Source organism: Lepidothrix coronata, unplaced genomic scaffold (assembly GCF_001604755.1).
Source record: "Lepidothrix coronata isolate B3197 unplaced genomic scaffold, Lepidothrix_coronata-1.0 Scaffold76, whole genome shotgun sequence".
Taxonomy (NCBI): domain Eukaryota; kingdom Metazoa; phylum Chordata; class Aves; order Passeriformes; family Pipridae; genus Lepidothrix; species Lepidothrix coronata.
The window spans coordinates 4,082,972-4,096,555 of NW_016690256.1; the positions used below are offsets into that span (position 1 = coordinate 4,082,972).

The 13,584-nt window shown below is 41.0% G+C and overlaps 1 protein-coding gene across 11 annotated transcripts in view; it reads right to left on the reverse strand.

Moving 5' to 3' along the window:
* Window positions 1-3,641: 3,641 nt before the first annotated feature.
* PICALM (phosphatidylinositol binding clathrin assembly protein) overlaps window positions 3,642-13,584 on the reverse strand; it is a 68,252-nt gene continuing 58,309 nt past the window's right edge. For 6 of the 11 annotated variants that reach the window (XM_017819680.1, XM_017819679.1, XM_017819677.1 and 3 more), the window contains 3 exons: window positions 12,588-12,692; window positions 6,470-6,572; window positions 4,066-5,516 (listed from right to left, as the gene is read on the reverse strand). In XM_017819680.1, coding sequence (XP_017675169.1) covers window positions 6,480-6,572; window positions 12,588-12,692 — 198 coding nt within the window. In that variant the 3' untranslated portion in view covers window positions 4,066-5,516; window positions 6,470-6,479. Of the gene's footprint in view, window positions 4,040-4,065; window positions 5,517-6,469; window positions 6,573-12,587; window positions 12,693-13,584 lie in introns of those variants that run through there. The other 5 variants (XM_017819681.1, XM_017819676.1, XM_017819675.1 and 2 more) reach the window with 3 other exon arrangements.

Below are 13,584 nucleotides of genomic sequence, written 5' to 3' on the forward strand. Positions count from 1 at the left end.
GCACGTTGTAAAACAGAGGGCTGATCAGCCCTCTTTCTGCCAGCATGGCCAGCACTTCTAACCCCTACTTAAACAATGAGAGTTCACTACTCCAGTTAGGACAAAACTTTCAGGAGGCATCCTTACATTCCCAGCGTTATGAAATCCCTTTCCTGTGTTTGTTGCACAAGATAACTATAGGACACAAGGAAGTGTCCATATGTCCCCACAATTACAGTCCAAGCAAAGCCTCAGTTGAGCTGGAGTTTTGTATTTAACTAGAACACAGCTGTAAGAAACTCGCACTTTTAACAGGAAGAAAAAAACCCTAGTATTCCTTGGAATTCAAGTTAAAGAAATACAAGCACCACTGAAGTTGCACAGATATAAAAGCTATTTTAATAGAACTGAGGTCCATGACCTGGAACTGAGAAACATTAATCCATGGAATACCTAAAAAGCACAATGGGGTGGGGGGTGCTGACAGCCTGTATCCACTCCAGTGATGAAAGGAGCTGCTTATCTCAGCACACTGCTGGCTTGAACCCTCTCTGAGCAACTTCCCCATTGAGTCAAGCAACTGGATTATATTGCTTTATAGTCTGGCTGTGCAAGTATGATCTCCCCCCCAGACTGAGCTGCAGGGAATGTGGGTTACTTCACTTTTGGTCTCGTTTTTGAGAGGTTTGCAGCTTCTGCTGCAGCTAGGTTATATAACAAGGCACTCTTTCCACAGGTCCAGACCTGCATGTTCTGGGAAATGAGGGTAAGAGACTTGTTCTGCAGCTTTTGTTCTTGTTTGGCTCCTTTCTGAGAGAGAAGTTATTAAACATTCTGCTTCTGTGGGCTAAAAGGAGTTTGCCAGAATAAGGTCAAGGCAGAAATTAATGGACTGAAAAGTTACACTACAGTGACAAGCACAGAACAGAGTCCAATGGTGTTAGCATCTTAAGCCACTGATGTTTTGCAGCTGGATGTTCCTCTAAAAAACGACTTTCCCTTGGATTTTGAGTCCACCATAAAAGGAAGGATGTTTTTTTGTAACATTACACTTCAGAGCTCATGTTCTGCACTATCCCACAAACACCATGCTGTTTCAGGACACGGCTTAGTAATAAGATGCCAACAACTATTCCCATATGTGGCCCATTGAACACCTCCACTGAGCCATGGAACACTGGGATTTAACACGGTGCTGGATCTATTCCTCACTTTAATCACTAAAAGTGAAGCAAGGAGCTAAAATTGTATCAAGACACTAAAATTGTATCAAATACTGCTCTTCTGAAAAAACAGTACTTGGGCCATTGCTGTAGCTGGCAGGGGGAAGTTCAGCAGTTACTACCATGAACACAGCAGAGATCCACGCTATGAAAATAAACCCGAGACCAAGTGGTCCTCGTGCACCACAGCTGCCGGATATTCAGAGCAATATGCTTGCATCCAACATGTTCTCTGTACCATTATCGCCTCACACAACAGAAATTTAAGGAAGTTGGCTCTTTGTTCCAAGGCTTTTTGATCTTTGCCTCAGGAAATTTCATCATCAGAAAAGAAGTAAATATGTTTTATTCACTCAGACTGATCTGTTATCTCAGGCAGGCCATCTCCCACAAGTGAAATGGATATAGTATTACTCAACCTTCAGATACAAAAGGGTGCTGCTGAGTGGGTGGTAGCAATGTTACACCTTCAGTGAACCTGCTCAGAGTTCTCTCCTCCTTGCTCATTCTCCTGATCTAGCCAGGTTGCAGCAGACAGATCAGCCTTTTGCTGAGCAACCTTTTGCTGATCAGCCTTTTGCTGAGCAACTGATCAGCCTTTTGGAGAGCAACCCTTTTGCTCTCCAGTCTGAACATGGAAAACATCAGCAATTTTCCTCAAAGACTTCTCTTGCTGGGCAAATTGCGTGGGAGATGTCAAGCTTGTTTCTACTCTCCACTGTGGTGTGAGAGCTCCAAAGGTCAAGTCACCAGATTGCTGACAGGCCAAGGAGAAAGCTCTTCCTTAGTTCACATATGCTTCCATTAGTGCTGCTTTTTTGTCTGTATTTAACACATTTCTTCACTACCCTTCACATTATCTTGTCAATCTTCTGCTCCCATCACCATTTTCTATCGTTCTCAGTGTTTTTAGCATTTAATTCTAATTCCTCTGCCACAATCTTTATCTCAATTGTGTCATGGCCTTCTAGTTGCAATTCATTTATGTTGCTACAAAATTTGTGTCAGGCTCTGGAAACAGGCACTTTTTGTCTAATAAAAGATGCAGGGTTTCACCCTGTCCCTTCTTCTTGCTGAAGGGCTGTTTGGCAGCTGGCAAAGTGTGTGATTTATTCCAGTAGCTGGCTAAACAGACCCTCTGATGTCACAAAGTCATGCATAGACAGCTTTTAAACATGTCCTGAGGTACAGTTCAGTTTAGATTGTGACTTTGAAACAAAGAACAGAAGCAGCAAAGGAATTTAGATCTGCCTCCAGATGAAGATTCTACATTTGGGCTTTTAGAAAACACACAAAGTTAGGAATTATTCAGGTTCTTGTTCTGGCAAGAGTAATTGTCTCAAGAGATAAATCCAGCTGTTTTAATGACATAATTCTCTGACTAAAAAAAAAAAATTAAAAATACTGTGTCTATTCTGAGACACCAGTTTCCTACACAAAGCTCTTAAGAGCAACAACATCCCTCTAACAAAGCACTGCATCCTCCCTTGCTTGCTAAGAGCAGGCAGCTTCCCTAGACAGAGTTGGCTCCTCTAGATTAAACAGCCTTTGAACTCAATTCTGAAGACGATCAGGTTTTCACAATCCCCCATTATTGAAAAGGGCCAGTAATTTAAAAGAAGCATGTCTGTGTGCTATGCTTTTTAAATTAAGCTAAACTATTATTCCAGCAATACCAAAAGCAAACATTGTGAACAAAGTAAATGGAAAGGAATGCTCAGAAAAATTCTCAAGCCAGTTTGTCTCCAAGGAGTAAACCAAAAAGCAAGGGTTACAGGCAAGGCCTTCAACAAGAAAGTTTAACCTGCACAGCAGCTGTGTTAAGGAACTCAGAGCAACAACTAGTGAGCAGTAAAGGATAACAGGAATTCATCATCCCTGCAGAAGAGGCGGTTTAGTGTGTTGGGAATTTTTTGTCACGTTCATGATTTGCAACCTCAAGTCCAGAGCCGCACAAAAGGGGGTCCAAAGGGATCAAAAGAGCTCTAGGAACGCAAATCTATCTGCAGTAAAAGCCTCAAACCAGACTTAAACCACTCTGCAGAGAGCACCACAGGCCTAAAAAGATGAGAAGGTTGGTGTCTGTTTTTATCATAACCCAGCACACCAGACTATGGAGGAGGAGGAAGGTCTACCTTCCTCCTCCACACAAACTCTGGACTGCTTCAGAACAATCTGTACCCTGGCAGTTACAGAGTCAGCTAACAGGCCACAGATGTGCACCTTTTTTCCAGCTGACCCCCGATGCAGATAATTCACATCTTTTATATTCTGACCACAAGCAAAAACTGAGTTGTTCTCTGAGGGCACAGTCCCACACAGAGTCTCAGTCGCAGGACGACAAAAATTTAAGTAAACCATGTATCAAACTCCCCAGATTGGGGCATGTGCATTATGTACTCTAACAGCTTCAGGGTTTCTTTATTCACACTTTTAGAAAGACACTTCAAATCTACCAACCTGTACCGATCATTTTATGATGCATGCCGTCAGGACAAGCCTCAGGTGGTTGTGAGGAGCAAAGTTCCACTTCTATCAACCCTCCCTGTGTATAATTAGAGATGATGGTCCCATCAAACTGTCTACACCTTTTCCAGCATTACCTTCTGCTAGAAGATTAGGAAATTTTGGAGGGCACATTTATGCTGCTTGCTCAGTTATGAACAGTACAAGTTTATTGCCATGAATATTTTTAAAAACTAGAAGACGGTAAAATACCATATTAAGTCAGGAAGAATGAGACAACTTGTTACTGGAACTGAAGGCATCTACAAACAGCAGCCCCGGGAAGGTGCCGTATGGATCATGTCAGTCACAGGTTCGTAGTGCTGCACTTCCTGCAATACAATATGCACATATGAAATACATTTGGTATTTTATTAAGTAAACAAAGCAATTATCAGTGCACATTTTAAGCAGCAAAAAGAAAAGAAGCACCTCAGACTTTCATACCGTAACAAAAGTTCTGTGGAAGCTGCATTTTATTTGAAAATCCACCCATTTTTGCTAACATACATTTTAATATTTTAAACAAAAATAGAATCTGCAGAGACAATGCAGCAAGTATGCTTAATTCATGTACAGAATTGCTTTCATATCGTTGACTATCCTTCTGAAGGCCCCACTCCACCCAAAAATTATGATGTATTTACACAAAGCACCGATCAACAGTGCTACTTTAATTCTTCGTGAACTAAATACCCACTAGACATATGTAAGGAAGCTACTTCCCCTTTTTTTACTTTTAAAAGGTACGTGATCATAAACATGGCACGAGCCAACTGAAAAGGCTTTCCCCCCAACACACAACACCTTGATTTTATTTTTTTTACAGAAAAGAAGGAAAGTCTTAAAGTGAAAGCAATTCCTCACATTCATTTTGGAAAGGCCTTATAATGTCAAATGTAAAAATAATGACATGCCAAGCACAAAGCAATAAATTTCCTTCCCAATGCACTAATGCTGAATTAAAAATGTAGTGCTTCTTCTAGTCAGTTAACTGTTCCCTTGCAAAATCCTAGGCACAGAATTGACTATAAGGATTAATGCATTTTACAGCTCTTCTCTAATTCCCATATATGCTGAGAATTCATTAGATTCAGACCTTTAAAATATTTAGTGCTCTGTATGTCAGCTGAAAAGCATTCTGAATCAGATTCATTCTTTGTGGATAAAAATCAGACATACTGTATACATCCATACTCATTTTCATAAGGAGGTTTTTTTGATACAATATTAATGTTAAATTGATAATCATAAATAAATACAAACAATAATACATAAGGAATGTCTACTGCAAACTGAATATATAATTTTTAAAAAAAGTTAATTTCCATTACTGCTGTGCCTACATTTGTGAGGACTGAAGAAAAGGTAACTGCAGAATTAAGAGTTAGGATTTGACCCTCCCCTGCCCAGAGTCTTCTTTTGAGTTACGGTAAAGGACACATATCCACTCCAGACAGCATTTCCAAACACCAATCTCAATTTCCAGAGTAAAGGCTTCTCTTCATACGTTACCAATTAAGGACATTATTAGAAGCTGAGAGTATTGACGTGTTAGTCACCAGGACAAAAAATAGATCTTGGTCTTAATTCATGGCAATTCTTGGCTTTGTGTTGTGTACTTGTGTTCTTATGGAGGTGTCTCAGCTTCCTTCATTGGTCTTCATCATTTCACTGCATCACTTAATGGAAGAGGAGAGCTTGAGAGGCTGAAGTTCATTTTTTCCTGGAAGTGGGGGTTTACTGCTGAGCACATCTTTTTGGAAACGTTCCTTTTTCTTCCATCTAATACAGTTACATAAACTGAATCTGGAAAGATGAAAAACCCTTGGGTTAGCATCCAGCAGAAGTAGGACTTCACTATAAACCTGTCTTCTTCAAACATTTCCATTCTTCTGATGCCCAAGCTACCCCATGATCTGAAGGTTTGAATGGAAGTAAAAACTTTTACAAAAACCAGGGCCAGGAAACAACCAAAAGCCATCAGGATGTTTTTCCAACGACACCAGCCTTTGGAACACCTCTGCGTTAAGAATAAAGAGCTCCCTAGTTATCCATGCAACATAGTCATCAGTGGCAGCCTAACACAGACCAATGCCATTATGAAGAGAACTCAAGGTCATTTTTCATGCTGAACCAGAAGAAGTGCACAAAGAAAAGCAGCTGCTGTGTGCAATAAGCCTGCTCTTTCTTTATACTATGAACTCTCTAATTTTTTCATGTTTTCACTCATTTTAGGATGTAATTCCCGCCTGCCCCAACTGATAAAAAAGAACACAACTCCTCCAGTGCACATCTGTACCAAAACTGAACCCTCGCACACATGAACCAAGCAGCTCCTCCTGCAAGAAGTGAAATCTTTGGTCAGCCCATGTGGGGAAGCGCAGTCTGCCAGCGGCAGTCAGTTTGTGCTGCTAACCATGAACTCCATGAACTCTAATAATTTTCCTGATGGAATGGTGAACACCAGGTAGCACCAGTTCCTTCTTCCTAACTGCAGCAAGTACCACATGAGCTGGCTCCTGCCATTCAGAAGGGAACTATCAAACTTCATTTCCAACGGACCGAAGCAAAAAAACTCAATCAGCCTTTAAAACCCTGCAGTTAAATACAGTTTCCAAGTCACTTCCACAATGCTTCCAACTCAACATGACTTGTTTGTATTTCCTTCAGAAACAGTTCTAGCCATCTTAATAAAAGTTGAATTAGAACTTTGTTTCATATCACAAATACCAGCATCTCCCCAGAATAATGGACAATACCTAAGTTGTTCTACAAGAAATCCTGGAGAGAGAGCTCTGCAAAGGGATCCTTTCCTGAGGCTCTGTGAGGACTCTGACTGGAAGGGCTGGATGCTGCAGACAGCTAGTAGGAAAGACGACAGAGAAAGGGAAAGAAAAAGAAAACAAGGTCTCAGAATGACAGAATATGAAAGCTGAACGTGTAATGAAAGGACAAGGGGAGGTTAAGAGGCAAACTTGGCAGAAATCAACTACTAAAACAAGGTGTTTGGTCATACAGAAAACAAAGCCTCTTCAATGGTTGGTGTAATGCAGAAACAAGCTGGACGTGACCCTCCAGAAAGGAAAAGCCAGTGGCATTTGCTAAACAAGCAGATAACCTCACACTTTCACAGCAGCTTTCTTCAAAAGAAGATACAAAATACTCAGCCTGACTTCTGTGAAACAGGTTAGTACTCTCCCTGCTTAACTGGGAAAACTATAGACTGGCAGGGAGAGATGAGGCTGGGGTCTGGCCAGAGCACGGCAGCTCTCCACAAGGTTTCTCCAGAAGAAATAGCTCTCATTATCTTTTCCTGTCAAAATAAGATGCATATAAAAAGAGGCTGGAGAGCAGAGAATGGATAATTCTCAATTTGGGACCTAGAAGGAGAACATGAGATATATTCTATGAGTAGAAAAAAGAAAAAAAAGGAAAAAAGCTGGGTTTGTCAACTGCTGCTGTTTTAGATGAGAACTGAAGACTGCGACCAACAGTCTATACAGTCACAAAAATCACATCCTACAGCCACGTATTAAAGCACCACACTACAAACTCAGCCACATAAAGTACATAATTTAGAAGTGGCTAATATTGGCACTCCAGCTGCTACTGCTGGAAGGGACCAATAATCTGCAGGCTGTACTTGCAGAGGATCTGCTGTTTGTTGATTTATTTTTCCTTCTTTGTTAGTACTTTCCCAGTTATAAATGGTGCTCTATTAAATTCTGTTTGCCCTCCCCTCGGATAGAACATGCATGTTTTTGCAGTTACGAATAAAAGCATCCTCCAATTCAGGTTCTGTCACTGGAACAGTTTGTTCAGAACCAAGTCACTAATCACCAGTGTATACCTGCACTCCATACCCTCTGCAAAAAACATGGCATGAAGACCTATTTCCTTTGGAAACACCAGACACCTGCCAACCCATGCATGACAAGGAATGTGCTTATGGGAACTGCTTGCAGAAGTGCTCAGAGTGTAAATACTGCCAACTGCACATTTGAATTTTTCACATGAATGTGTATCTCAGAAACCACATGAGGAGGAGGAGTTCTTTCAGGGTCAGTGCACTCTTGATCTGCATTGGAATCTTCATCTCCTCCCGGAACCCCACTCCCAGTGGGGCACTTGGATCCAGTCCCCATAAACAGATTATGGAAGAATCATGAGACAGAATGGAAAATGCTTGAGAAGCAGTTTCAGGATGTCAGATGTTCCCCTCTTAAACCTGGTTCTTCCCTTTGGAAAGCCATAGCCCAACACACCCCACCACTCTCTGGGATTTGAGCCAGACTAATGATATGGTCCAATAGAGTCCTAACTTCAGCAAGGCATGCCTGCTGCCACTTGATTTCAGGAGACATTCTTTCTCTTCATGGTTAAATGACTTGAAGTCACATTTTAAAAGTCTTGTTAAACTGAGTTGGCAAATCTCCGACTGATATCAAGTCCAAAATAATGTCCCAGTTTGAAAGCAGTGTGGAAGACTGGTAGGTTAAGAGTCTTTTGTGCAACATCAGCATGTAACCAGTAACAGGGGAAATTTCAGGAAGCCTGTCCAGGTTAAAATCTGGGAAAAAAACTGATAATGCTACTACCTATATGCCACAGTCAAATTCAGACAAGACACAGCATCTTATAGTAAATACGTATTTTAACAAGATTCCTCTAACTATTAAAAAGGGGGCCCAAAAGAAGTATCTGGCAAGTACAGTCAGACAGTTTCCTACATTGCACCTCTCCAGATTACTGTTTCTATATGGATCTGAAACCCAGGACCTACCTTAGCAGTTTCTGAAGAGAAACATTTAAAACAACAGTGCTGGCCATCAGTTTCTGTAGTGCTAATACACCTGGCACTGTGGATTTAATGCCCTTACTGCTTGTGTGATCTGAAATGTAACACACTGCACTGCTCAGACAGCTCAGTCTCACTTCCAAGAGCAGTCATCACCTCTCACTGCCTCCAACAAAGACAAAACTCCCCTGAGTCACAGCAAGACCAACTCCATAAGTGAGTGTTGGGCTGACTACCATCATTAGCTACATTCTGGTTTCTCATGGAACAAGTCTGTCAAGCTGTTTTAGCATATATTTTAGGATAATGTGCCAAAGTGAGCACCTGTAAAGTCCACTTTCTGGCATAAGTCTGTCGTGAACTTCATACCCTGTTCTTACAGTTTCAAACACCCCACAAAACAAACCAAACAACACCCCCCCAAAAAAAACCCCCCCAACATGCAACAAAAAAACAACCACAAAAAACACCCACCCACAAACCCAACTTATTCATTTGCACATTTACCTATCCTCCATCACCAGGCAATCACTCCTGCTACTTGGCCTGTACAGTTCAGTGAGTTAACAACTGCAGTGTTACAATTTGCATAGATGCTGGCAGTAGGTTGAGTAATTTATTTATTCTATTTTAAATCCTTAATTTTTCACTAGCCAGCTGTGCTCCCGCCTCCTAAGGCTATGTCCCTTCTGAGGGCAATCACACCAGAACAGGTGATGCTTCAAGGAACATCACTAATTTGTCATGACTGTACCATTTTATACCAGCCAACAAGATACCATTTTGTCTGAACATTCAAGCTGTGTAACGGTAATGTCCTTGTATAACAAGGAATGATGATGCTTCTCGTGGTGGTGGTTAAAGAGAGAGTTTATTTCGAAATTCCCGCACCTTATAACCCATAATACCATGTGACTTCTTCAGCCAATACAGTTATATGTGACCGTGCATGTTCTCTCGGGCCCATCTGCCCTGGCACATCCTTCGTGCTTCTAGACACGCCTCCCACAAAGCTGCACATTGCAACACTTGGGCCCTGTGATGGGCAGCCACATTTCAGCCACTGCACATCAGTCAGATCTGGCTTGTCTGAAATATTCTGTGTTTGCTGTACTGTATCACATCTGTCATCCCTCTGCTTGGATACTGTTTCAGCCTGCCCCTTCCTTAGACATACACACACACTCTCCAGCAAAAATTTAATCAAACAACTCCAACCATTCTCACTGTTGTGGGCAGCACCATATAACAGTTTGCAGAGTGCAAAGCCTGCTATTTTATCGTGATGAAAACTATTGTTTTCTTTCTCAAGTGGGAAATACTGACCCTAATGCAAGATAAATGATTTCAAAGATAAAAGGTGCACACCTTTTAAAACTATGTCTTCTGCACCTAGACTGTCAAAGAAACAACTGTTCTAGTCTCACTCTCAATTATTTCAAATTATTTAGCCCTTAAAAGCCAAATTACCCTTGCTTTTGACAGCAACAATTAGGAATAAAGTTGCAAAGCTGTGAAGAGAACACTTGCAAAGTAAGTATGTCTAGAGATAGGAAAAATACATTTATTAAGTCAAATCCTTAAGAGTATCCAGTTAGGAACAACATTGCAATGCTCATTTTCCCAGTCTGTTTACAGAGCAGGAGGAGTTCTGAACACGCTACAACTTGGCAATGTAATTTTTTGGCAACAACTTCGTATCTGTCATCATGCTTTTAAGTACCTTCAGGTTTCTTTACTGTAGACAACAACCAAGATCTATCAGCAGACTAGAGGTGATATAATCTGGTGCTTTAAAAGTAAATATGAAAAACAATTTAGTTTTTGGCAATGATGACACCATAGACAAAACCAGTATTCAAATAACGGTGTTTAGAGTGATCCACGTGGGCAGTTTGAACTGTGTGCCTCTCAGATAACCATTATTCATTGAAATTTGTTTACTTACCCCAAGAATGCACGTTTTTGTTTCTTTATTTTCTTAGTTCTATTTCTGGCACAACAGGAGCATTAACTAAACCTAAAATGACAAATAGGCTCTCAGAAGAGCCTCAAGACTAAGCATACAGTAAATATAGTGTGATAATAGTGTAACTCCCCTCTGTGACTATACATTAATAAATGCCACCTCTGCCGTGCATGGAGAAGTTCTCACAGGCAGCCTTTGTTTCACTGAAGTTGCTTTATTGATGTCAGACTTTTGAAAACTAAACAGCAAGACCAAAGCAAGACCTGTCAGCAACACAGAGAAAACCCTTCTCAGTCACACAGCAAATGCTGATTCAAAGGGTGTGTTCTCTACCAAATTAATTCTTACAGGAGCCAAATATGTTGTCAGATAAGCAGAATAAATATAGCTCCACACACCTCACTTGTGACTAATTCTTCTTTCTCCTGTTATGACAGCCAGCTGGGATTCAGCCTAGGCCAAGCCTTGCAAAGTCAAATGAAGCAGAAATGCTCACTGAGCTATTCAGACTCACCTATCTGTTCATAACTGAATCAGGCAGGTAGGCAGATTATTTTTTTTTAAGGATCATTTAAAAAGTAATTTTTTTGATGTAGAAAAAATTCTTATCCTTGAGGATCCTTTCACTTGGTTTTTATTTAAGAACTACCATAAACACTACTTTTCCCCTTGAAATAGTATAAAACCCATGTGAAAGATACTAAATCACTTAAGTGACAGTGAATGTGCAAAGCAGCTCTCGGAAGTCCAAGAGAAAGCCAACTGAGAACTGCATTTCTAGCTAAAGAAATCTAACTGCATCCCTTAGAGATAAAGCATTTAAAAATAATAATAAAAAAAAAATCTATCCACAGGGAAGTGTTTTAAGGACGACAATGGACACACTGCCTGTTGGCAGCACATAGGAGAGCCTTTCCTGTTAAAGGATGAGACTGAGGCACTGGAAAAGGCTTGAGGCTCTTTTCCCTTCCAGCTTACTGCTGAATTCTCTTCTCTCCACACTTTAGTCCCAAACCCCACACATAAACCAACTATACCTAAGTTATACATGCATGCTTTTAAACAGTCACCTATAGAGACAGAGCTCTTTATAGTAAGATCAAAATATACAGGGACAATATATTTCATTTTTATAACAGAATCATAATGCACAGGGTGAACATCAAAACGAAGCATTTTTCGGGTAAGTAAATCACACTGTTAATACTGTTTTTCCTTCTGTAAAAATCCAACCAACCAAAAAACAAGCCCCCTCTTCAGATGGTTATTGGATTAAAAAAGTGCATTCAGATAGAAAGTATCCAGTGACAGAAGTTTCTAAAACAAACAATAAAAGTTATATATTTAACTCCAGTATTGATGAAATTGTTCTTAACACTCAGAGTAGCCCTTTGGCACACTCATTGCAGTATGTCAGGTAATGAATCTAGACACAGCGTATCCAGAGAAGCAGGTCAGCGAGTGACTTAAAGAACACTCCATTTAAGGTAACACTTAACAGGAAAGGCCACTATTGCTATTGCATATCTTCACTATGCTGTAAATACTGTCTCCTGCAAAACCAGGAAGGAGGAATATAAAAGCTGCTGGAGACTACCATGGTTCAAACTAGACGAACGTTCCATGTGCCTCCCCCTGAGGTGGTCAGGACCAACAACCAGGCGTTGGGTTGAGGTTTCACCAAGTTTCAGAGCCATCTAATACAGTCATAGACATAAAAGGCTGCACACACCCTGTTGGGCCCCTAAAAAATGCTGCAATCCAAGCAGGCACCTTACACTTGGTTACATACTGTGGTAAATCAGCACAGAATTGGATTTTGGGGAAAAGGCCTATCTTCAGTAAAGAGCACAGATATCAACTTTTCTTATCCTTTTACTAAGGCATTGTCACATTCCTAGAAAAACAATGCCTTAAAAAAACTACCCTCTTTGCTTTTGTAACACAAGCTTGCTGCTGCCAACCTGGATACAAATAGCTAAGAAGGAAGCCTTCCATGGACCACTGGGCTTGTGCAGTACTTTTGTCCGGCACAAGAAAATATTAAAATACTTTTAAGGCAACTGCCTCATGCAATTCATTCCCAGCAGCAATACTTGAATATACACACCTGTGCTCCTGGTACAGGGCTGAAAGGGTTTGGTGGTCTCATGACTGGCTGACTGTATATTAAAGTTGGCTGTGTCATTACTGGTATGCCTCCCATCTGTGACGGCTGAAAAAAATCCAGACAGCATCAAATCACACACAGCAATAATACTTTGAAAGCATTTAAGGAGAGAAAAGAAAATAGAAAATGGGTGAAAAGGCTTCATTATATGAGATATGCAATCATGTAAGATCTTTCTACAATATTCTGCAAATAAATGAAAGGAACGTTAGAGCCTTTTCAAGGAATTATCCAACTGAGCCCATTCAATATCTTGCTGCAACGACCTGAAGCACTTGTTTAAGCACAAGCATCTGCGCTGGTCCTCCTGTTCCCAAAACCAAAGTCTGACAGCACTTCCCTGACTGCCTCTGAAAGCACAAGCACACTTTACAGATAGCAATGCAGAGCTGACACCATTCAGGAAAAACTGAAAACTGAGAACTATATTGGCAATTAACACAAAGTCATTATGCAATCAAAGTGTTACCGACACTCTAGCTGAGACAAATTAGGAGTTCCACATGTAGTAATGATCTTACAAATAAGGTTACATTTAAAGCAGATGCCCATCTCTGGCACAGCTTTTGGCACTCCCTCAGGATTGGATTAACAGCCAGCAGCAGTCCTACTGAAGCAATCCCCATTCCAAGTAGCTTTTCCCCGACTAATACTGGTGGTGGTGGTGGTACTCCTCCTTTCATGCCAACCAGCTGTTTGGGCAATCACAGGGTAAACCCATTCAAGAAACTGACCCTGGTGAAAACACCCTACAAAAAATATAATTTAAAAACAACTGCTGGCCCAAGGAAGACACAGGAACCAGCACCCAGGGAATGCCCAGGTACAGCACTACAGCACTAACAAAACTGCCTGTCCCAGCATGCCTGCACCAAGGGAAAAACCTGCCACTTAGAAAGGGCCACCCTTAGAAAGGGCCCTAGAACTATGGTCCCTA